Here is a 22,181-nt window from a genome sequence, read left to right as displayed (position 1 = left end):
GCACTGAACTTCCAAAGAAACGAACTTCTAGATTGTGAAAGGAAAGCATGTTCTTGTAAGTCTGGGACTTGGCTACGTCTGAATCTGTAAGTGGAAGGTAGGACAGACACATCCTTAGAAGTCATCTAGTCCAATCTCTCGCCTAAAGAGAATCCACCCTATGACACCTGTGGCTGTTGATAATGCAACATGCACCTCAATAGTTCCAAGGGAGGAGAGCTCACTATCTCAAAAGGCAGCCGCTTCCACTGAGGTAGGATTTTGTTTGCAAGTCTCCTATTCAGACCAAAAATCACACTCCTTGGAGCTTAAAATGGATCACAGGAGTAGTCTTCATCTTTTTCATGACAGCCCTTCAAATATTAGATTGCAGTCTTCATTATCCACTAAATCTTCTCTGTCCCACATAAAACGTACTCTGTTCTTTCGACCATTGCTTCTATGGTGATGTCCGATAGAACTTTCTGTGAGGATAGAAATGTTCTGCAACGATGTAGAAGCCAGTGTGGCCTGAGCATTCGAAATGTTGCTACTGTGAGGAACTGAATTTTTTTTTTTAACTTTAATTGCCAGATGTGGCTAGCGGCTCCCATACTGGGCAGCACAACCTTATATTTTCAAATGCCCTCTCTCTATTGATCGCTCACTGTCTTTTACATGCATGTGAGCTTGTCAACATCTACCAAATGTCTGGCACCCACAATGCAAAATGACCAATATGGCCATCAGGATGACTGTTTAGCATCTGGACAATACTTCTATTATGCTTTACAGAATGGATTTTTTTAATATATACATCCAGAGTATATGTGGCTCATACTGATAATCACTGGAACTAGTATTTTGTCAGCAATCCTAGTGCCTAGACTTGTATTACTGCATTTTTTTTTTTTTAACCTAAACATAAGACTTGACACTTCAGCTTGTTGGTGCAGGCCCAGAATTTTGGGTACTCCAAGTTGTTCTTTTCAAGTTTGTTTCAATATAGTCCACTAACCGGCCAACTTTGTGGCATTTACAGATTTGGCATTACACCATGCGACCCATGTGTAGTCTTTTACAATTTACAAGGCGCTTTTCATCCATTATATTTAATTTGAACCTTACAACAACCCTGTGAGGTAGGCAAGATATGAAATCTACATTGTATGGACAAGGCAGCTAAAGTACAGCAGGAACTGAATGGATGAGATCCTTTTTCTACTCCACTGAGCAACTTCTTGTATAGTCTCTTCATCCAGATCCTTGATAGAAATGATGAAGATCTCCAGAGGCCAGGCTGACTCTGAGTTCTTAAATAGCACTGACTGGTACAGCAGTTGAAGCAGGTCAGCTCCCCCCCCCCGCCCCCCGCCCTCCGTAAAAGTGCAGTTAACCAACCCACAGGTTGCCATTCTGTCCAAAAGGATAGTACAAGAGACAGTAACCTGAGTTACATAAATATTAATACTAGTCCCATGGGAAAAAAGCAAATGAGGGTTGGCTGCCAGGGGAAAAAAAAAAAATTCTGCTTGTCTGTATTCCACAAAGGGGCTGTCATACCAGTTGCTTAAAGAAGCCAAGTCTCCCTCTCTTCCAAAATCCCCATGGGGCCATGTTTTATTATTCTTATGATTCTCAGCACTTCCTATCCCACATTGTAATTGCTTATGTATATGTCTTATAACTAATTTCAAGTCATTTATCTTTATAATACCCAGCACTCAGCCCACTGCTGAGCATGTAGGAGGCCCTCAAATTGGTAAAAGATAAACCAATTCCAGTGAATGTTCTTCCAGTAGTGTCTGGCCCCCCTCCAAAAACGAACTTGTGACTAAAAGAGACAGACCATTGCCACATTCTTGCCAACATGACTGATTAAAATGCCCTTACAATTAGCCTGGTCACAGTTTCCAGCAAGTGCTGACGCTTTTGCTAGTTAAATCAGCTGTCATCGGTTCGCTTTGTTTTCTACGTGTGTTTTGACCAAAGCGTAAAGATGGGTTCTCTAACAATAGGGTTAGAATATATGAAACAGGATTCTTAATAATGTCAGTCAGCAATAAGGAAAATAAGTGACCAATAAAATGAAACACCTGATTGTAGGTCTTCTAAAAGAAAGGAAAAAGACTAACAAACAAGAATATAGTGCTTTACCATTTACAGATCTTCACATACATTCCATTTGACCCTCACAACAACCCTGTGAGGTAGGCAGCACAGATACTATTCTCATTTAACATATGAGGAAAGTGAATCTCAGAGCAGTTGACTGATGTGCCCAAGGTTCTACAGTTAGTAAATAATTTGTATTAATATCAGTCTTTGGCCTAAAAATTCAGCACCCAACCTCCCCTCATACTTGCCCTACCTACTTCACAGGGATAATGAAGATAAAATGAATTCAAGGCTAGAAAAATACTTTGAGGGGGAAAAAGCACTGTATAATTATACCCGCAAACTATAATTTTCCACGATATACGGCTCATTCCCCTTCTTATCCCAGCTTGTGCATGAACCCAGAATTTTAGATTGCCTCTGTTCTGTGCTCAGCTAAGCAACAAGTAAGGCAGGGGAACAGTGTGATCCTGCTTTAAGTTATTATAAATTACAGTCAGGATAACTGCTAGTATGGCAAATCGAAAAACAACACAGGCCAATGTGCAGCTAGGACCCACTGAAGCACAGAGCAAAGCAAGGCAACGTTATCAGGTAGGGCATGATTGCATAGAAGGACACGTGGTGTCAGAGTTCACACTGGCACACACACGGTTATCTAAGGCAGAGTGGTGGCAAAGAAGAGTTATTTGTTCCACGTTATATAAACAAGAGCAGAAGATTCATGGGAACCCGTGCAAAAGCATCTTCTGTCACACAGATCTTTCCAGCTGCCTACAGAGGATATAAACAACAGTGTCGGCTTCATTTTAAAGAATGAAGGTACCTGTGCTCATATCCTGAACTAAACCAAGGAACAGCTCCATGCTGAACTTCCTTGGCTAAAATACCACCAGTACCATCATTCCTAGTCAGACTAATAAACAGAATGTCTTTTAAGGTAATGAATTAGATGGCTGTGTTTAGATTTTTTTTTCGGGATTCACTTTGGATTCTCCTGCTTTTAAGACCCAAAGAAAGTTATATTGAGTTTTTATTGGTGATTCTAAGTATATGTGTTTTATATAACAGTTAAAGTGTGGTAGGTGAATTCAACATATTAAAAGAGTTCTATAGCATCTGTTCAGAAAAGATTATATACTATACAAACTATTCAAGTCATACAAAACCATTTTGTCAGTGTCTTTTCAATTGAGAAGATTCCTATTCAGCACGCTTCTCCTCCTGAGGTGGTTCATACTGAGCAAGCTATAGGGCAAAGACAGAGGAGTTTAGGTGAATCTTATTCTAAATTGGGTAAAAAACTTCATAATAACAAAACAAGTTAACTATTATATTCAACTTAATTATTGAATCAGTAACTTTATAAGAATATTCTACTCTCTTTAAGCCACTTAAAATTAATACACTTTAAGATTTAATGCAATCAGGTCTGAGGAAAAGTCTTTTTCGTATAAACCTTTAAAATTATTTTTTAATAATTTTTGGGAACCCAAAACTGAATTCCAGTTCATACCGCACTGCTCAAATACTTGATAGGCAAAAACCTATCTGTATCTTCCCAAGGATGTTGTGGCTTCTGATAAGGTACTTTCTTCCTCTTTACCAAAGTTTTACTGAGCTTTCTCTCAAAAAGCAAAAAAAAAGAATAATGTAACATATATTAATCTAGCTAGTCAATGAAAAGCAGCTCATGTCTGACTTAAAAGGTCTAACTTAACCAACAAGCTAACTGGTATTTGTGTTGTGGAATCTTGAATAATTTAAGGTACTGCATTTTCTATTATGCTAAACTGGTTCTCTGCAAGAACACTAGGCTGAGATTGAGATTATTCGAATTAGCTGTCAGATGCGAGAAGAGAGACTTCGCTGTGCTTTAGTTCCCTCACCTACAAAATGGTCTGTGTCCCTATCTCACTTATTTCGCAAGGTTGTTGAGAAGATAAATCACATTATGAGAACTGCCTAATGTAAAATAAGTTATGTGATTCAGAATGTGGTAAAACCTCAAAGGCTCAGAGATGACTAATTTGAAGCTTATGAAGATTCTCACAGGAATTTAAACAAAGAAAAAACTTGAGCAATAGACAAAATTCAGTGCAAACAAATTAACACATTACAGGGCCACCACAATACGACTGTGCACATTGCACACCACACAACTGTAAGAGGTGCCTTTCGCAAAGCAGTGACCCTACACTGATCTACTTACATCAACTGCTTATGATTCCCCAAAATTTCCATTTACTCATAAGCAGCATTAACCAATGTTCTCAAGTTTTTCTTGATGCAGGTTCCCAAGAACCTCTTCTTGACTACACTTTGCTTGTCCTATTTACAATCTGTGGTTTTCTCCATAGGGCGTCAGTTCAGCCTTGCAGTTGAGATTATTTCTCCTCCTCCCTCCCCTACTATCCATTTTAGTGAGGTTCTGATCTTATAATCATTAAAGGTGAAATTATTTTTAACATGAATTCTTTTAAAACATTTACCTTTGTTTTCAGTTTTTTATTTTCTTCTACAATAGCTTCATATTTCTCTTTCATTTCTGCCAATTCTAGGCGAAGCAGCTCTATTTCTGGATTTTCTGGGGTAGCAGCTCCTAAGTGATGCTTTAAAAAACTAATATCAAAGTTAAGAATTTACTTGAGCTGAATGAAACTAATGAAATAGCTCAGAGTAGTATCAATGTCTCTGATCACAGTCACCGCATCTTACCACCAGCATTTACCCAGAGATCATCATCGCAAAACTTAACAGAAAGTAACTTTTTCAATCATCAAAAATATTTTAAATAGTATCTATGTGAAAAAATAAGAGTTCCAAAAAGAAGTCCTTTTTCTGACTTGAAAGATGAAAAGGATACTCCAAAGCACTATTAGGTTTCTCTGGTTCTTCATATAAGGCTACCAATACTGCAAATCAAAAAGCAGAAAAAGCAATAATTAAAGTCTTAAATTTGAATGACTGAAATTATATTCCACAGCCCAGTATTAAGTGCCTATTATACGCTAAGCACATTGATAGGACTGCCATGCCATGGCACACACAGCAGATAACCTCCCTGTTCTCAACAAATTTATACTCTAGTGCAGAAGATAAGCAAAGGACTAAACCAAACAACGAAAAAAAAAAAAAAAAGAAGAAGAAGAAGAAGTATCAAGTGTCAATACAGGATGATGGATTATGGGAGCACATTGGAAAAACACCTAACTCAGCCTAGGGCACCAAGGAAGGCGTCCTAACAAGGGGAAGTAAGACCTGAGACCTGGGCTATGAGGGTTTCAGATAAAATGGGAAGGTGAGGGGGTGGGGAGGGCAAGAGAACACATATTGAGGAACTGAAAATTCAAGTATGGCTAGATGGAGCTGTGAACAATGTGGCAGGAAAGGAAGCTGGCAAGGTGGTCAGGAGGCCGACCAGGGAAGATCCTGCAAGTTCAGTTGGACTTTGATCCTAAGAACAACAGGCATATAATTAAACAGTTTTAAGCAGGAGAGTGACAGGATCACTCTTGACTGCTGTGTGGAAGATCCAGGGTGGGACAAGGATAAAGGCAGGAGAAGCAGTTTAAGAGGCAGATGTGGTAATTCAGCTGAAAAAGATAGTAACCTGCACTAGAGTGATGGAGGGGTGAAAACAAAGATAAATTTGAGAAAATTTTTGGAGAGCATCAACAGGGCTATGATAATTACTGGAAGAAGCTTTGAATTGAAAATATGCTTCAAGGGTAGAGTTTCATACACAACATGCTAAATAACCACCAACCAAAAACTTCACCAGTAATCAACATGCTTAAATCAACATTAAAATACATACTTCAGTTCATATCCAAAAGCTTACATCAGCACTGACTTGTTCATCTTCTACTGAATAAATTCCTCCTAGGATTTACTACTCAGATATAAATCTCTCTAAACCAGTGGTTAAGTTTTTTTGTGCAAAGAACCCTCTGAAAAGTGACAAAAGCCAAAAAAATGTAACTACACACAAAAAAATGTGCATCTCTAGACCCCAAGTTAAGAAACTGTTGTAAGACAACACTCTTCCTTTTTAGTTTTTTAGCTCTAATAACTCATCAAAATATAGACAGAAAAAATCAAATGGCAATGACTTAACAACCAGCACTGAGTTCTGATAGTTACTCTTCTAAGTGTACTTACAACACTATTTTTTGAGAAGTCGGTATGTCTACATCACCACCACCCTCTCCTCCCCCCTCCTTTCAGTGTTTTTCTTTACTTTTTCTTTTTTTTCAATATATGAAGTTTATTGCCAAATTGGTTTCCATACAACACCCAGTGCTCATCCCAAAAGGTGCCCTCCTCAATACCCATCACCCACCCTCCCCTCCCTCCCACCCCCCATCAACCCTCAGTTTGTTCTCGGTTTTTAAGAGTCTCTTATGCTTTGGCTCTCTCCCACTCTAACCTCTTTTTTTTTTTTTTTTTTTTCCTTTCCCCCCGCCATGGGTTTCTGTTAAGTTTCTCAGGATCCACATAAGAGTGAAACCATATGGTATCTGTCTTTCTCTGTATGGCTTATTTCACTTAGCATCACACTCTCCAGTTCCATCCGTGTTGCTTTACAAAGGGCCATATTTCGTTCTTTCTCATTGCCATGTAGTACTCCATTGTGTATATAAACCACAATTTTTTTTATCCATTCATCAGTTGATGGACATTTAGGCTCTTTCCATAATTTGGCTATTGTTGAGAGTGCTGCTATAAACATTGGGGTACAAGTGCCCCTATGCATCAGTACTCCTGTATCCCTTGGGTAAATTCCTAGCAGTGCTATTGCTGGGTCATAGGGTAGGTCTATTTTTAATTTTTTGAGGAACCTCCACACTGTTTTCCAGAGTGGCTCTACCAGTTTGCATTCCCACCAACAGTGCAAGAGGGTTCCCGTTTCTCAGTGTTTTTCTTTAAATAACATACTCAAACTTGTTTTTTTCTTCCACTGATTTCCACCGATCTCTGCCAACTAACTTTTAAGACATGAATACTCTTACCTTTTCTACCTCTTGTTCCCCACCCCGTTTCTTTCAGCTTCTAAATTGGTCAGTGGTACTACAAGGTTGATAATTACAGAACATAATGTAAATAGCAAGTTTCCTGTGCTTTTCTATAGATGAAATATACTTCCTTTTAATCAGACAAGAAGCATGCCATACCCCGCGTTTCCCTTTTTTGCCTTAGCAGCCGGGATTTTTAGAGGTTGAAATGGTACTCAAAATAACTCAAATGCCTCTTTTTCCAAATGACTTATCTTTATCTTTAGCCATATAGTGTTTTAATGTTAGAAGCAATTTCAGATCCTCTTGGAAATAAGCCGGATAAAAATTCTAAATTAAATATGTGTAAAGTACATATGTTTGAAGCTGAAAAACATCAGATTTTAAATACGTCACATCAGTAGGTACTATGTTGTCTGGCATTATTTAGGAGACTGGAAATCTGCAGTGGTTGAGGAGTTAGATGCCAGTGGATGTGAGCAAGGGAAAAGAAGCCTTCAGTGGTTTCCAGTCTCATGAAGGAAGATCCATGTATGGCACAAGGCTGTACATCTTCAGTTACCTCCTGCCAAGGTCACTTCTCTACCTTTTAACATTCTTTTACTCTGTCTAGCCACTCCGGCCTCCTTGAACTTCCTGGAACTCTTAACATCACATTTCATTCAGGTCTCTACTCAAATGTTACTTCTTGAGAGAGAAGTAACCACCACCTCTTATGAAATGGCACATCCATAGCTCTTTATCCCCTTTGCTGGTTGGTTGGTTGGTTGGTTGGTTGGTTGGTTTGGTGTTTTGTTTAGAGAGAGAATACAGGCAGGAACCGGGGGGTGGGGGGTGGGAATCAAGCAGGCTTCACACTCAGCATAGAGCCCAACACAGGGCTCGATCCCACAACCCTGGGATCACAACCTGAGCCATAATCAAGAGTCGGATACTCAACCAACTGAGCCAGCCAAGCGCCCCTACTTTGCTATGTTTCTTATTCATAACACTTGACACTGGCTGGCACTATGTATTTATTTATTAGGTCTCCCTCAACTAGAATATAAAGCTCATTTAGAGAAGGGACATTTTTTTCCACTGCTGTATCCCCAGTGTCTAGAACAGAGACTTGAATAAAATGGTTAAATGAAAGAAATGAACCCACAGAATTTTTTAAAGGGGGGGGGGTCAAAGAAATTTCAAGCATTTGTGACACTTCAAGAGAGGACAGAGCATAGCACTTTCATAGGTACTCCTGTGTGTTTGCTGAAGTGTAATTGCAACGAGATAGGGAAACTGGTACCTGAATCTAACGTAGGCAGCAATTCAAAATTACCAGCCCATGCATGGGAATTAAAAGCCCTGCTTTCTGCTAAGACCCAAAGTTGTTATTCTCCCAGAATTGTCTCCTAACCTTTGCTTCTGGCCAAAGAGCAGTTACCAAATTCTTTCTTTCCCAGACACCTCTCGTGTGGACCCACGTCATTATCCCTGACAGCTCTTCTGTTCTACACCCTTGCAAGTTCTAGCCAATGAGTTGAATGATGCATAGCAGGCATTCACATTATTGCTGAGCTAATGAAATAAGTAGTACCCCCAACCACCTCTTGGAACTCTCCAGTTTCAACCTCCTTATTCATCTTAGGTCTTGAACCCCCCCCCCCTCCCAGAAACAGATACAGTGTAATAGCTTCTATTTTAAAAAGTGAAAACAATATAACCATTTTTATGTGTCCTCAAGCTCTTTAAACTGTAATCCTACTTATGCAATCTGCACAAAGTAGGAATTGGTATAGCCTACGAAACCGGGGTTGAAAAACCACAGCCAAATTTACTATGAATCGCCTACTTTGGGGACTGAGTTCATTTAGTTATTTCATAGACAGCTTTGAAATCTGGTTAATCTTCCCACTTGCCCTTTTTTTCGAAGGAAAATGCTTCTTTACGTAATTTGGGGTCCGCAAAAACTGTAAGGAGGGAGGAGTTAGGATCTCAAGGTCTTTATCAAACATACTGGCTGCGGCCACTCGAGGCAAAGCAACGGAAGTTGGAGGGACTTTGCAACAGCTGCAGGAGTTTCACTCCCCGCCCGGAGGGTGGTAGCGTGAGCAAGGCTATCCCACTCGAGCGGCGTCCGACAGCCAGCAGCCAGACGTGCGCCAGTCCCTACTGGACCCCGAGGCCCACCTTGCTGGACCCCAGACAGGTCCCACCTGTTCTCCCTCCTTTCCCACGCCTTGGCCCGACAGGGACGCAGCGCCAAGGAGCACGACGTGGACACGAGGAACCCTCTCCTAGCCCATGCTCACCCTTGGTCAGCGTGTCCAGCACCCCCGACTTCTCCAAGTACCTCCGGAACTGCTCCCGCTTCGAGTCGGCGGCCTGAGGAGACACGGCGGGTCAGTAGCCGAAGCCCAGGGGCCAGAGCAGGAAGAAGGCGCTGGGAGTCCGGCAACCCCGCCTCCGCCTCGCTACCGCAGGCCCCCAAAACCTGCGCGCGCACCCCCATTCCCACCCGGAGCCGACCAGCGGCTGGCTACCGCCCGCACGCCCCCAGCCACGCCGCGCCCCCCTCACTTTGTAATGGGCCATAGTGACAGCGGCAGCGGCGTAGCTGGCGCCCGAGACCGTGGCTGGCGGGCTCTGAGCAGCACTGCTCATGCGCGGAAGGCCGCGCGCGCCTGCGCACTTGCGAACCACGGTGTGAGATCGCGGGGGTGTGGCCTGTTTTCATGGCGACCAGGACGCTCTGGATGCCCCATAGTGAGCTAAGCCGAGGGAGGCTGCGTACGCCCGCCTCTCCGCTCCCGGCTCAACACCTCTCCTTCCTCTTCCGGTCCTCGCGGCAATTCGGTTGCCTAGCGAGAGGCGAGGTTTTGGTAACTCGGGGAGGGTGTCCAGGTGGGGCCAAGGATGGGCGTGGCGCCCGGGGGCGCGGCCTGCGGAGTCCGGGAGCGCTGGGACTAGCTGGGTGGGATCTCCGGGCAGCGGTGTGGGAGCGGACCAGTCTCAACCCGGGCCTCATCGTTATTAGGTGTGGTAGCCTATACGTGCTGGCTTCTTGGCTTTCGTCCCGAAAAGGTGCGCACGACCGACGCAGGGCGCCCCTTGGGTTTCCAGTGGCTTGAGAAGAGCGCTTGGAATCGTATGTTTCGGCTCCAGCTTTTACTTTTGCAGTTTGTTTTGTGGCCGGCTTGATGTGGGCCTCTGGAGGGTGAGCAGTAACGTGCTAATAATAGGCCTTTTGAGCTCTTTCTGTGTGCCTGGTACTGTACTAAACACAACGTTTCTTATTTTAATTCTCACACTATCCCTGTAAGGTAGCTACAGTTAGTAAAGTGTCGAGGTTAGAGGACTAGGGAGTGTAGAGATACAACTCCAATCTGGACACTGAATCACGATGTTTTAAAGCCACCAATCTTTTTAAAATTTTATTTACTAAGTAGCAACATTTTGATTATACTCAAGAGACATCAGGTTGCAGTCTATATAAGGAAACGAAATTAAGTCCCAGGGACAAACAATTTAACCATTGTCCGGAAATAAAAGATTAGTAACTAAAAGGGAGACTTATGTAGAATCAGTATAGTCTCCTAAGGCTCTGCTCCCATCAAGGAAAAACGGAGTTCCAAACCATTAAGCCTGGATTCTTAACGTGACGTTCCCGGAATCAGTTTTCACGAATTCTGAAGGGAGCCTGTGAAAAAAGTAATCCTGATCCGGTAGCCCTCCTTGAATTTAAAACTGCCCCATCACCATTTAGAATTAATGTGTTTTTCCTTTTTGAAGTAGGTTTGCAATTGTCTGCCTAAACAGCTCGTCTTTAGAGCTGCCCTTATTTGTTTTGCCTGCTCCACCACCACCACGCTAGGGTAATAGAATATGCAGGATGTCTAGAAGTCAACAGCTGTTCAGATCTGAAGGTCTGTGGGAGCCCGCCTACCGATGAGGTTGTTTGTCAGCAGCGCTAAATGATTTGGAGGGCAAGCAGTAGAATTATTGCAGCTTCTGATCAAATCAGATTCTAAGGACAACCGTCCCAAAGAATCAGGAGTGTCTGGAATGTCCAGACAGTCTCCCTGGGAAGGAGGAAGGGTTCTGTTTGTGCCCTCTCTGAACTGGCCCTTGAGGTTTCCTTTAGGAGGTGACGTCCGATTTTCACCTTCAGTAGAGGGACCCCATGTAGCACTAAGCCACCTCCGTTTCCAAGCACAGTTAGCTGGCAGAGAGAAAGCTGTTTGAGGCGACTGTCCCACGTGGTCGTCTGGATCTATAGCAACACCTGGAATAGAACCTTGACCTCTAGAGTAGTGGTTCCTTTTGCTGTCTTTGCCATCGATTTCTTTCTTTCCCTTTAATGGGTTGCCCACTTCTTTTCTAAATATTTTGCGACTGTCTTCATTATTACATGAGCTGATGTGTTGAAGGTGACTACGGGTTGCGCTAAGTGTGCACATCTCATTAGAAAGTACAGTTTCTTGCCCATCCAAAATGCATTTCTCATCATTTCCATTGTGATGGTCAGGATCTGCCTGAAATGCAGGTGAATTTAAACTAGGGCACACTGCTGTGTGTGTTTGCTTTTCCATCAACAAATAATAATCAGGTGCAGGAGAGAGTCTCTTCAGTGAATTTGCAGATGTGCTCTGGTATTTGGCAAGATTTTGTTTTGACTTGTTCACAAAGAATTCATTGTGCTCATCCTTCAGTTTATATCGTCCCCAAAGCCCTCTTTTAATCTTTTTAAAACCTAGGTGGAAAATTTCTAGAATATTTAAGAAAAGTGAAACAGTGGCTATAGACTGCATAAATAACAGGAATATTGTCTTTTCTGTTGGTCTTGAGACAAAACAATCAATTATATTTGGACATGGGTGGCTGTGGCATTTAAATAAAGGCTCTAAATGAAATCCATACAAAAGGTACTGTCCAATCATGAACCCAACCTCTACCACAGAGCGAGTGAAAATGTGTATCACGTAAGTGCAAAGCAAGGTCCCCCTGAGTGGGGCTTTGCTTAGTTTCCTTTGTTCCAGCTGACAAAGTTCTTGCTCCAGTCTCCTCCTGTCCCAGGGCATTTCACACTCCACCCCCTTCAGTGCCCCTCTCAGCTGAGCTTTCTTCCTCTGCCTCTCTTTCTCCAGAACTTTCAGTCGGTACAAAGCATGGCCCATATAGACCAGGGATGGTGAAGACACAAATATCACCTGCAAGATCCAGTATCTAATGAGGGAGATGGGAAAGGCCTGGTCATAGCATACATTTCTGCAGCCGGGTTGTTCTGTGTTACAGATGAAGCCAGACTGCTCGTCGTTCCAGACATCTTCAGCTGCTACACCCAGAACAAGCATTCGAAATATGAACAGGATAGTGAGCCAGATCTTTCCAATTATGGTGGAGTGGATGTGAACTTCCTCCAGGATGCCTCCAAGGAAATTCCAGTTCCCCATGTTTATTTAGTCAGCCATCTTAGCTCTGAACCCCATCAAATAGGAGGCAGATACATTCTTCCATTCTGAAGGGCATGCTATTTCGTAAAGCAAACCTATGGCCAAAACATGAACAAAGCATCACTCTTTTAGTGTGCTGGTTGCTTTAGTTTTTTCCTCGAGATCTGTGATAATCTTATGAAGAATATATTTAAGATACCAGGAATTTTAAATCACTTATGTTTAGACCTCATACTGCAACAAAGAAGGGGAGAAAAGATACCTGGAGGAGGGGTTGTGTATATTCTGTATGAAGAACAGAACTGTAGATGGGGTGCCTGGCTGGCTCAGTCAGAACAGCATGCGACTCTTGATCTTCGGGTCATGAGTTCGGGCCCCACATTGGGTGTACAGATTACTTAAGTAAATAAAAATTTAAAAAATAATAATAAAGAATAGAACTGTAGGATTCCCTACAAGAAAGGAGTCTTGTTATTATTAGCTGAAGCTTACTGTTTTACTTTGTTAAACTGAGAACTTCTGAAGAGGTTCCTAAAACTACTGACATGATCTTACAAACCTATTTATTAAGATTATATAAAAATTATAGCCAGGGCACCTGGGTGGCTGAGTCAGTTGAGTGTCTGATTCCAGCTCAGGTCATGATCTCACTGTTCGTGAGTTCAAGCCCTGCATCGGGCTCTGTGCTGACCGCTCAGAGCCTGGAGCCCACTTCAGATCCTATATCTCCCTCTCTCTCTCTGTCCTCCTCCCTAGCTCGTATTGTCTCTCTCTTTCTCAAAAATAAATAAACATTAAAAATTTTTTTAAATTATAACCAAAGTCAGTGATTTTTAAATCTCATTTACACACAAAGGAAAATGAACGTGTTTCATTTAACAATTCACTAAGATACAGTAACGAAACCAGAGGAAATGGATCTGGCTCTTGCTATAGGAATTTAGATTTGTTTTTAATCCACATTTAAATGTCTAAATTGCTTTCTGGCAGCTGTTGAGCATTTTCAGAAGTCAGAAATTTCAGTAATATTTATGAATATTCATAAAATTCTTAATTATCTATGAAAAATTTTGTACATTTTTATCATCTTAAAATGAACTCCAAAAATTCTCAACTATTTCTGTACTACCAGAATGTTATTAGATAGTTCTTGAAATAAATGGATGGCTGATGTGGTGGTTGTATTATACATACTTTCATTGTAATAATATTTGACATATTTAAGACCTATATCTTGCTTTTGAGGAAGGAGCAGGTGGGTAAATCATAATTCAGATGCTTGGATTATCAGATAGTATGTTTCCATAGTAAGGTAGATATACTAGGGTATCGAAGAGGAAATATATCCCATGGGAAAGATTAAAAAGAGGGAATGGTTCATCACTTAGGTTTAAAATATCAGTGTGGTGTCTACTCCTGACAATGTGTTGCACTGTATGTTAACTAAAATTTAAATAAAATTTTGAAAAAGAAATTAAATTGAAAAATATATATATCAATATATATCCTATATCCCTCGTCTAAAGGGAAATGTTACATATGCAAGTAAAATCCTGGGATACTGTAGCTACACAATATGTTCATCATAAAAATCTTATGAGGTAGATATGTTGTTTCCCCATTTTACAGACGAGGAAACTGAGGCACACCTTAAATTACCCAAGGTCACACAGCGGAAACTGGCATTAAAACTCAATCAGTGTAGGGGTGCCTGGGTGGCTCAGTCAGTTAAGCATCCGACTTCGGCTCAGGTCATGATCTCACAGTTTGTGGGTTAGAGTCCCACGTCAGGCTCTGTGCTGACAGCTCAGAGCCTGGAGCCTGCTTCCCATTCTGTGTCTCCCTCTCTCTCTGCCCCTCCCCTTCTCGTGCTCTGTCTCTGTCTCTCTTTCTCAGAAATAAACATTAAAAAAAAAAATCAGTGTAGCTCTAAAATCAGTTCCTATTCTACTAAACTGTTATTTTTCCTCTTTGCACTGAAACATTAAGAAATCATCTGTTTTCCCTTAAGTTTATTTAAATTAGGTATGTCAAATAGTGGTAGTTGGGCTTTTTAAACAATTAGTCCAAAAGTCTTTATTTAGTTCCTTTTCTAAAAGCTTCATACAGTTGAAAAGATTCAAAACCATCAATGTTCTAAAATTTAGTTGTATTCCTGAGATAGAGAAAATTTCTATTTAACTTTATTATGTTAATAATAGTATATTCTTTGATCCAACAATCCAAAACACTTTCAAGTGTAAGAAATTGGTATTATTTGTGTTGTTTATAATACTCACAAATTGAAAATGTCCAAAATAACTATCAATACAAGACAGCATTGCACTTAATAAATAACAGTACATCCATGGTATGGTACTATGCAACCAATAAAAATGATAAATATATACTAATATAAAAAGACATTTGATAAATTGTTTCAGTTTATAAAATAGAACAGTATGACCCCATAATTATATATTTTTTATAGGTAGAGATGCGTCCAAAAAAGCCCAGAAGGATATTCATCGAGATATTAACTATGATTATCTCTGGATGGTGTGATTACAATTAACTTAATTTTTTGTAATATGTATTTTAGTTTGTTTTTACCATGAGCACTTTTATAATCACACACACAAAAAAATGTTTTTCTTCTCCTTAAGGGACAAGAGCATAGTATTTCCTGAAAGAAGGAGCAGTAAATTATTCAGCTACAAATCTTAGGTTCTGAAGCTTTTATAACAAATGACATGAATACTAGTCTACATAGATTCAATCCCAGAGAACCCAAAAGCAAAAAATAAAAACATTTCAAACAACTCTTTCTTAATTTGCTAAAACAGAGATTAACACAAACCTGTTTAGATAAATCTGAGAAGCAAATCATGCTTATTCTCTGAATGTGCCCCCCTTTGCAGGTGTAGAGAGGTTCAGTTCAGCGCACTGAGTCAGCCATCAGCTAAGATCCTTTTGTGCTCCTCCTATGTTGACTGCATCCAACAGAACTTTTGCAGTGATGTTGAAATTAACTCTGCATTGTCCAATAAGGTAGCCACTAGCTATGTATAGTCACCGGGCACTTGTGCTGTGTCTGTGTAACACGGGAACTGAATTTTTTATCTTATTTAATTTTAACTAAAATTTAAAAGCTTCATGTGCCTAGTAGCTGCTTTATTGGACAGGACAGATAAAGAATATTTCCAATATTTCCAATAACACAGCAGTTTAGAAGACTACAGTTACGAGCCCCAAATTAAGCTGAATAGGTGGTTCCTCTATAATTCAGAGATGCTAAATTTAGAACACCAGATGTTTGGGTGATTTTGTTTTTCTTTACAGTAGTTTTGCCTCCTGGGGAAATCAGATATCACTGTTTTTGGTTATGTGAACGATGTGGCTGGTACCAAAAAGTCTTTCTGACTAAATAGTAACTTCTTAGTCATCAATCTTAATAATCAATGGGTCATGTCCAATTTCATAGTTAAATGAATTCTGTTTCTCTGTCTAGTTTTCTGTTACATACAGTTACATTTCCATTTAGGTCATTAAAGGTCTCTCTTCAGAGCTAGTGACCTGATGGGTTGGCCATGACAAAGGACTATTTCTTTGCTGGGCTTTTTTTTTTTTTTCCTAAGATATTTTTTGTTTTTAAGTAACCTCTATTCCCTAGCATGGGACTCAAACTTACAAGCCCAAGATCAAGAGTCACATGGTCTACGAACTGAGCAAGCCAGGAGCTCCTTCCCTGGGCTTCTTTGCCAACTAACACATACTTTTCAGATTAAATGCAACTATTTCATAGAGGAAAAAATTATACATATATATTCATATTTGTATTTATGTATTATATAACACATATTATGTGTAATACATAAACTACGCATAAATTATTAATAAACTTGAAAAACACTAAGCCTCATTAGTAGTCAAATACAAATTTAAATGAAGTATTTCTTTAACTATCAAAAATGCAAATTTTTTTAGACATTGGCTATTTCATCTTAATGTTTTATTTTAGAGAGAGAGAGCGAGTGAGAGAGAACACAAGCAGGGTCGGGGCAGAGAGAGAGGGAGACACAGGATCCAAAGCGGGCTCTGGGCTGACGTCTTTTTCAAAGACATACCTGCTCTTGGCACAAGTGTAAGGAATCTGTTACTGTCATATACTGTCAACAAATGGATGCAGCTACTTAAAAGGCAGTTTTTTGTTGGTTTTTTGTTTGTCGTTGTTGTTGTTTTAAGTAGGCTCCATGCTCAACGCAGGGCTTGAACTCAACAACCCTAAGATCAAGGCCTGAGCTGAGTTCTCAAAATAAATAAATAAACTTAAAAAAAAAAAAAAAAAGACCTGAGCTGAGTTCAAGAGTCGGACGCTCAACCAACTGAGCCACCCAGGTGCCCCCAAAATCTATCAAAATTAACATAGCATTTCTGCTTCTGGATGTTCAAAATATTCACTCCGCAAACATACTCAAAGGCACACTGCATGTACTAGGAAGGTCACATAGCACTGTAGACAATAGTACCAAAGCAGCAACAACTTAAATGTCCAGTAGAGACGTGGTTAAATAACTACAGTACAACTTTCTCACTCAGCAACTCCGAGAATAGGGTCCCTATGTCACATTGTAAAGCAAGTGACCGAACAATCCATGTAGTATAATCTCATTTATCTCGTTAAAACATACATTCCATATGTATGTTTAATTAGCTAAAACAGAGAGATTAACCCAAAGCTTAGTTGAGGTAAATCCGAGAAGCAAATTCTCCTTCGAAGTTCGATCACAGTCATCTTCAACTTGTTTTCTGAACTTGTCCCTTTGGGGGTACAGAGCAGATTCAGTGCCATTCAGCGCAGTGAGTGATTAGGCATCAACGAAAATCCTTTCTGCACACGCTGGACAGAAAAAGGTCTGCAAGAATACACACCCAGCTGTTGACATCGGTCACCACCAAGGGAAAAGAGCAGGGTTTGGGACGGGAAGGTAAAAGGGACTCTTATCTTTTAAGTTCTTGTCCGAATCTTTGTTTAAGCAAAAACACATGCATATTCTCACGCTCAAAGAATATGTTTTTAACAAATCTCAGATCCTTTTTTCTCAAAATGTTGAACTACTTTTCACAATATATCTAAGTAAGTATGGATGCTCCTTTCAGAATATAGCAACGTGTTTAGCTAGTTGTTTATAAATAAGACATGTTGGGGCACCCGGGTAGCTCGGTCGGTTAAGTGTCCAACTTCAGCTCAGGTCATGATCTCGCCGTTGGTGGGTTCAAAGGTTCATGGCCCACGTCAGGCTCTGTGCTGACAGCTCAGAGCCTGGAGCCTGCTTCATATTCTGTGTCTCCCTCTCTCTCTGCCCCTCTCCTGCTCACCTCTGTCTCTGGCTCTCAAAAACAAACATTTTTTTTTTAATTTTAATAAAAAAATAATGAAACAGGTCAATGATGAAAGAAAAAAACATGTATTCCCTGTGTTCAGGTGGCCCCAAACTACCATTTTGGAAAGAGAATGGCCAACAGTCCAGGTTCTATAATAGGAAAGGAGACAGGCTACTCAGCTTTCAGACATGACATTTTACCTTTTGTAAATAAATTCTGCCCACTCCCAGGAAAGCCACCAGCCATGGAAAGGATGAAAATATCTTATGGGTGAGAATACCAAAAGTCCAGGTACCCAGTGTGCATGAGAAAGCTAGTTCTAGGTCCCTTGGGATCCTAGACATACTTCTAGAATCTTAAACTAGCAGTCCGGGAAATTTTCAGTCTTCTTTTATAAGGTATTTCTACCATTCATGGGGTGCTCTCAGTAATGTTTGTTCGTACACTCCAAGATACTCTCAACTTTAAGTGTTTGGGGAACACAGCATCATTAGACCAGTAAGGAAGGATAGTATGGGCTTTTGAGTCATTACCAACCTTTAAATCCTGCTCCCTCCTAGACAAGTTACTTGATTTTTCTTTTTAAATGAGTTTCCATGTCCTCCTCTCTAGATGCAGAGTAATAGCCACCTTTCTGGGTTGTTGAAAGATTAGCAATAATGTATATAAAGCACCTCATCCACCCCAAAGGTGATTGAAAGTGATTATCAATAGTCTGGCACAGGTACGAAAAGTTTTTATTATCAGCACAGTACAGTATTTGTGGATTATATCAAGCAGTCTCTGCAACATATCCTCCAAGGAGACCAAGTCTCTTTTAGAGGATACATACAATGCACACCGCATGTCTGGAAAGAGCCTACCCCTGCTTTTTCTGTCCCTCCCCTTTTCTCTCTTCCTTTTCCCTCCCTCGGCATTCAGAAGCCCCTTCCCTAACCCTGATTGCTTTGTAAACAGTCTTTGCAACTGATGACTTGAATCATGTTTTGACCTCTTTATAAAATTGTTAGCATTTGCAAGGACTTCTCTGTCTCTTCGTAGACTTCAGTTTTTTTTTTCCCAGATAGCTCTTTTCATTATTTGGCTTAGACTAGAGGCAGGTCAGTTTGCTGGGGACAGGAAAATGTTGAAAAACACAGCAAATAAGACACACGCTGAATAAGCTGCAATTGCTATCCAAAATCTTGGGTCCTTCAGCAGTGCCTTATCAAAGCAGCTAAACACAGTGTAACCTATGGACATTCCAGCGAATCCACCCGCAATGTGGGCTGCAAAAGACACCTTGGGAGGAAGGGGGAAGAAATGGAAATAAGTGAAGAACATGCTAATTGCATATTTCAATTGCATCTCTTTTACTAAAAAAACAAGTACCATCAGAGTCAAACAAGAGCCTTAAAAGCCTGAGGAACAAGGCAGTGAGGCAAAAGAGACACAAAGCTGCATGTGCAAAGAGATGTTCTAAAAACATACAAAGCTAAAACATGTTATTTCATCAACTCTCCCAAGTATACAAGAGAGCCGTGTTTCTCATTCTCTATCATCATCGCATCGGGGATGGTTCTACATAATCCCGAGAGAATGTGTTGCATTGCCACAAGGGATCTCTGTGGGAGCGCTGTCTGACCCCACATAAATGGAATGTCAGAATGAGAACATAGATAATACACACACAAATATGCAAACAAACTACCAAATTCAAAGACTAATCACCACGAAACGGAAATCTTTGTCAGTTTTCTTTGTATTGCAAATTCATCCAGACCCAAATCTTCTTTGCTGTTTTCAATCTGCTTTTTATTCTCTAGGGACAGTAAAATCCCTTCTCTCCTGTTTTGCTACCAGTAGCCACCAGTAGGTCAGGTGCAGGGAAGCAGAGCCGACGTCAGGGCTCTGAGACAGTTAAGTGAAAAGGACAATCCAAAAGTCTTCAGGAATTTGCTTAACTTCCAAATGGAAATTTGGCTGCCCTAAGTCATAGACTTGTTGTCCCCATTTGCTGACCCTTTTAAGCTACTGATAAACAATTTTCACTTAAAAAAATAATAAGCTGGTGGCGCCTGGGTGGCTCAGCCGGTTGAGCGTATGACTCCTGATTTCAGCTCAGGTCATGATCTCACGAGTTCGTGAGATGAAACCCTGAGTTGGGCTCTGAGCTGACAACATGGAGCCTGCATGGGATTCTCTCTCTCTCTCTCTCTCTCTCTCTCTCTCCACCGCTCCCCCCTCTCAAAATAAACTTAATAATAATAATAATAAACTGAACTCACCGGTGACCCATTTGCAGGGACAAAGAACCTTCTGTAGAGAGCAAATCCCATATCCGACACAACTAGAAAGAAAAACAACCTGGTGAAGCTCCAGAATCGCCACAACAGTGCACCAGATGTTTTTGATTCCTTTCTGACAATGGTAGCTGCTAACATTTATGGAGACTTACTCTGTGCCAGGTGCTGTAGTGAGAACCTTATGAGTTTTCATTCACTAATCCTCACAACAACCCTAGGAAATAAGTATATCACTATCCCATTTTACAGATGTATTCATCCAACAAGTATTTATTGGTTGTCTTCTCTGTGCCAGAGAAGGTGGTAGAGATACTGCAGTGAACAGCCCTGCCTCATGGAGCTGACAGTCTCGCGGGGGAGGCACACAAATAAGTAAAACACACAATACATCAAATGGTGGTAAGGGCTATAGAGAAAATGCAATGAGAGGAAGGAGGACTAGGAATGCTGGGAGTAGGATGTAATTTTTAATAGAGTCGGGGACAATCTCACCGAGAATATGACATTTGAGGGAGATAAGAGAGCAAGCCGTGCTGACATCTGAAATAAGAGTCTTCCAGGCAGAGGGAAGAGCAGGTGCAAAGTCCCTGAGGCAGGAAATGTGCCTGGGGTGCTGGAGGAATCCCAAAGCAGAGTTGCTGGCTGGATGGGTGGTTTTCAAAGCATGATTCCCTGCCCCTCCAAGCATTAACATTCACTTGGGAACTTACTAAACATTGAAATTCTCAGGCCCACCCCCAGCCTTATTGAACCAGAAACTCTGAAGATGAGGCTCAGAAATCTGTTTTAACAAGACCTCCAGGTGATTCTAGACTACAGTTTGGGATAAAATTATAGGTGAGGGGCGGGGGACCAATCATGGAAGGGCTTTAAGGAGCCAGTGTAAGTACTTTGACTCCAAGTGGTAGGAAACCTTTGAAAGCCTTTGAGCACAGGAGTGATATGATCCGACTTACGCTTTTAGAAGATTATTCTGGCTGCTATATAGGAAAGAGCGTAAAGGAGCAAGGCCAGGGGCAGGAAGACCACCTAGATTATTAATATTGCCGCAATCCAAGTGAGGAATTACCGTGGCATCTTATACATAAGGAAACAAAAACACAGAGGGTACTTGTCCAAGGCCACACAGCTCAGAGGCAAGGGCAGGATTTGAACCTTAAGAAGTATGGCTATGGAGGGGCGCCTGGGTGGCTCAGTCGGTTGAGCGTCCGACTTCAGCTCAGGTCATGATCTCACGGTTTGTGAGTTCGAGCCCTGCGTCGGGCTCTGTGCTGACAGCTCAGAGCCTGGAGCCTACTGCGGATTCTGTGTCTGCCCCTCCCCTGCTCATGCTCTGTGTATGTGTGTGTCTCTCTCAATAATAAATAAACGTTAAAAAAAAAAAAAAAAAGAAGTCTGGCTATGTAGGCTTGCCTCTCACCCACCGCACCAACTGCCTCTAAGAACGACCAGGCCAAGAAAGGAAATGAGTCCACATTCTCCAGTGGAACAGTGAGAGCCCAGAACTTAGACATTCTTCAAATAAGTCAGATCCATGATGCAAAAAGAGCTCCTGGGGTTTCTTGGCCTAGAAGTCCACCCTCCATGTGCCCTGCACTTGGAAACATCTCATGCAGCTGTCACATTCCACACCCCAACTCCCTGTGCTCCACTTAGTGAACCACTGTGTCCTCGGAGATGGAAAGACCCAGTCCTTGCCTTTGGGAAAATACCATCAGGACCATGTGTTCTGCCCAGTTCCCCTTTCAATACTGTATTGATCAGCGTTCAAGTGACTAGACAGGAATTGAGGTCGAGGAAGTATTCAATTTGACTATACATGATGAGTACACATAAATGCTGGATAAATGTGGCTGTGTCCTATTTTCAATCATTTGAATTTCTTAATCCAGTATAAATAACAGAGAATTAGAAAAGTGGAAGAAAACCACTGGAGGAGGGGGTAACAACTGGAAACAGTTCCTCTGGTCTAGTCTTGCACAGTG

The 22,181-nt window shown here is 41.2% G+C and overlaps 3 protein-coding genes across 3 annotated transcripts in view; all 3 read right to left on the bottom strand.

Annotated features, from left to right (window-relative positions):
* Positions 1-2,115: 2,115 nt before the first annotated feature.
* MYCBP (MYC binding protein) lies at positions 2,116-9,758 on the bottom strand. The gene is made up of 5 exons (XM_049617448.1): positions 9,675-9,758; positions 9,407-9,479; positions 4,964-5,012; positions 4,590-4,719; positions 2,116-3,345 (listed from the first exon to the last, which is right to left on the bottom strand). The coding sequence occupies exons 1-5, from the start codon at positions 9,756-9,758 to the stop codon at positions 3,301-3,303; spliced, it is 381 nt and encodes a 126-aa protein (XP_049473405.1). The 3' UTR covers positions 2,116-3,300.
* Positions 9,759-10,876: 1,118 nt separating this feature from the next.
* GJA9 (gap junction protein alpha 9) lies at positions 10,877-12,692 on the bottom strand. The gene has a single exon (XM_049617445.1). It carries the CDS (start codon positions 12,545-12,547, stop codon positions 11,009-11,011), a length of 1,539 nt encoding a protein of 512 aa, XP_049473402.1. The 5' UTR covers positions 12,548-12,692; the 3' UTR covers positions 10,877-11,008.
* Positions 12,693-18,631: 5,939 nt separating this feature from the next.
* The window catches only part of RHBDL2 (rhomboid like 2), a 52,908-nt gene continuing 49,358 nt past the window's right edge, over positions 18,632-22,181 (bottom strand). The window contains exons 8-9 of the mRNA XM_049617447.1: positions 20,179-20,240; positions 18,632-19,192 (exon numbers count right to left, since the gene is read on the bottom strand). Coding sequence (XP_049473404.1) covers positions 19,013-19,192; positions 20,179-20,240 — 242 coding nt within the window. The 3' untranslated portion in view covers positions 18,632-19,012. The remainder of the gene's footprint in view (positions 19,193-20,178; positions 20,241-22,181) is intronic.

This window comes from Panthera uncia (assembly GCF_023721935.1).
Source record: "Panthera uncia isolate 11264 chromosome C1 unlocalized genomic scaffold, Puncia_PCG_1.0 HiC_scaffold_4, whole genome shotgun sequence".
In the NCBI taxonomy this organism is placed as follows: domain Eukaryota; kingdom Metazoa; phylum Chordata; class Mammalia; order Carnivora; family Felidae; genus Panthera; species Panthera uncia.
This window is presented reverse-complemented; position numbering and strand designations above follow the sequence as displayed.

Coding starts and splice junctions, on each gene's coding strand:
- MYCBP (XM_049617448.1), bottom strand. CDS start 9,758: ATGAGCAGTGCTGCTCAGAGCCCGCCAGCCACGGTCTCGGGCGCCAGC. Junction 5,013..9,406: donor GCTGGACACGCTGACCAAGG/GTGAGCATGGGC, acceptor TTTGATTTGCAG/TATTGGTAGCCTTATATGAA. Junction 3,346..4,589: donor ATAAAAAACTGAAAACAAAG/GTAAATGTTTTA, acceptor TTTGCCCTATAG/CTTGCTCAGTATGAACCACC.
- GJA9 (XM_049617445.1), bottom strand. CDS start 12,547: ATGGGGAACTGGAATTTCCTTGGAGGCATCCTGGAGGAAGTTCACATC.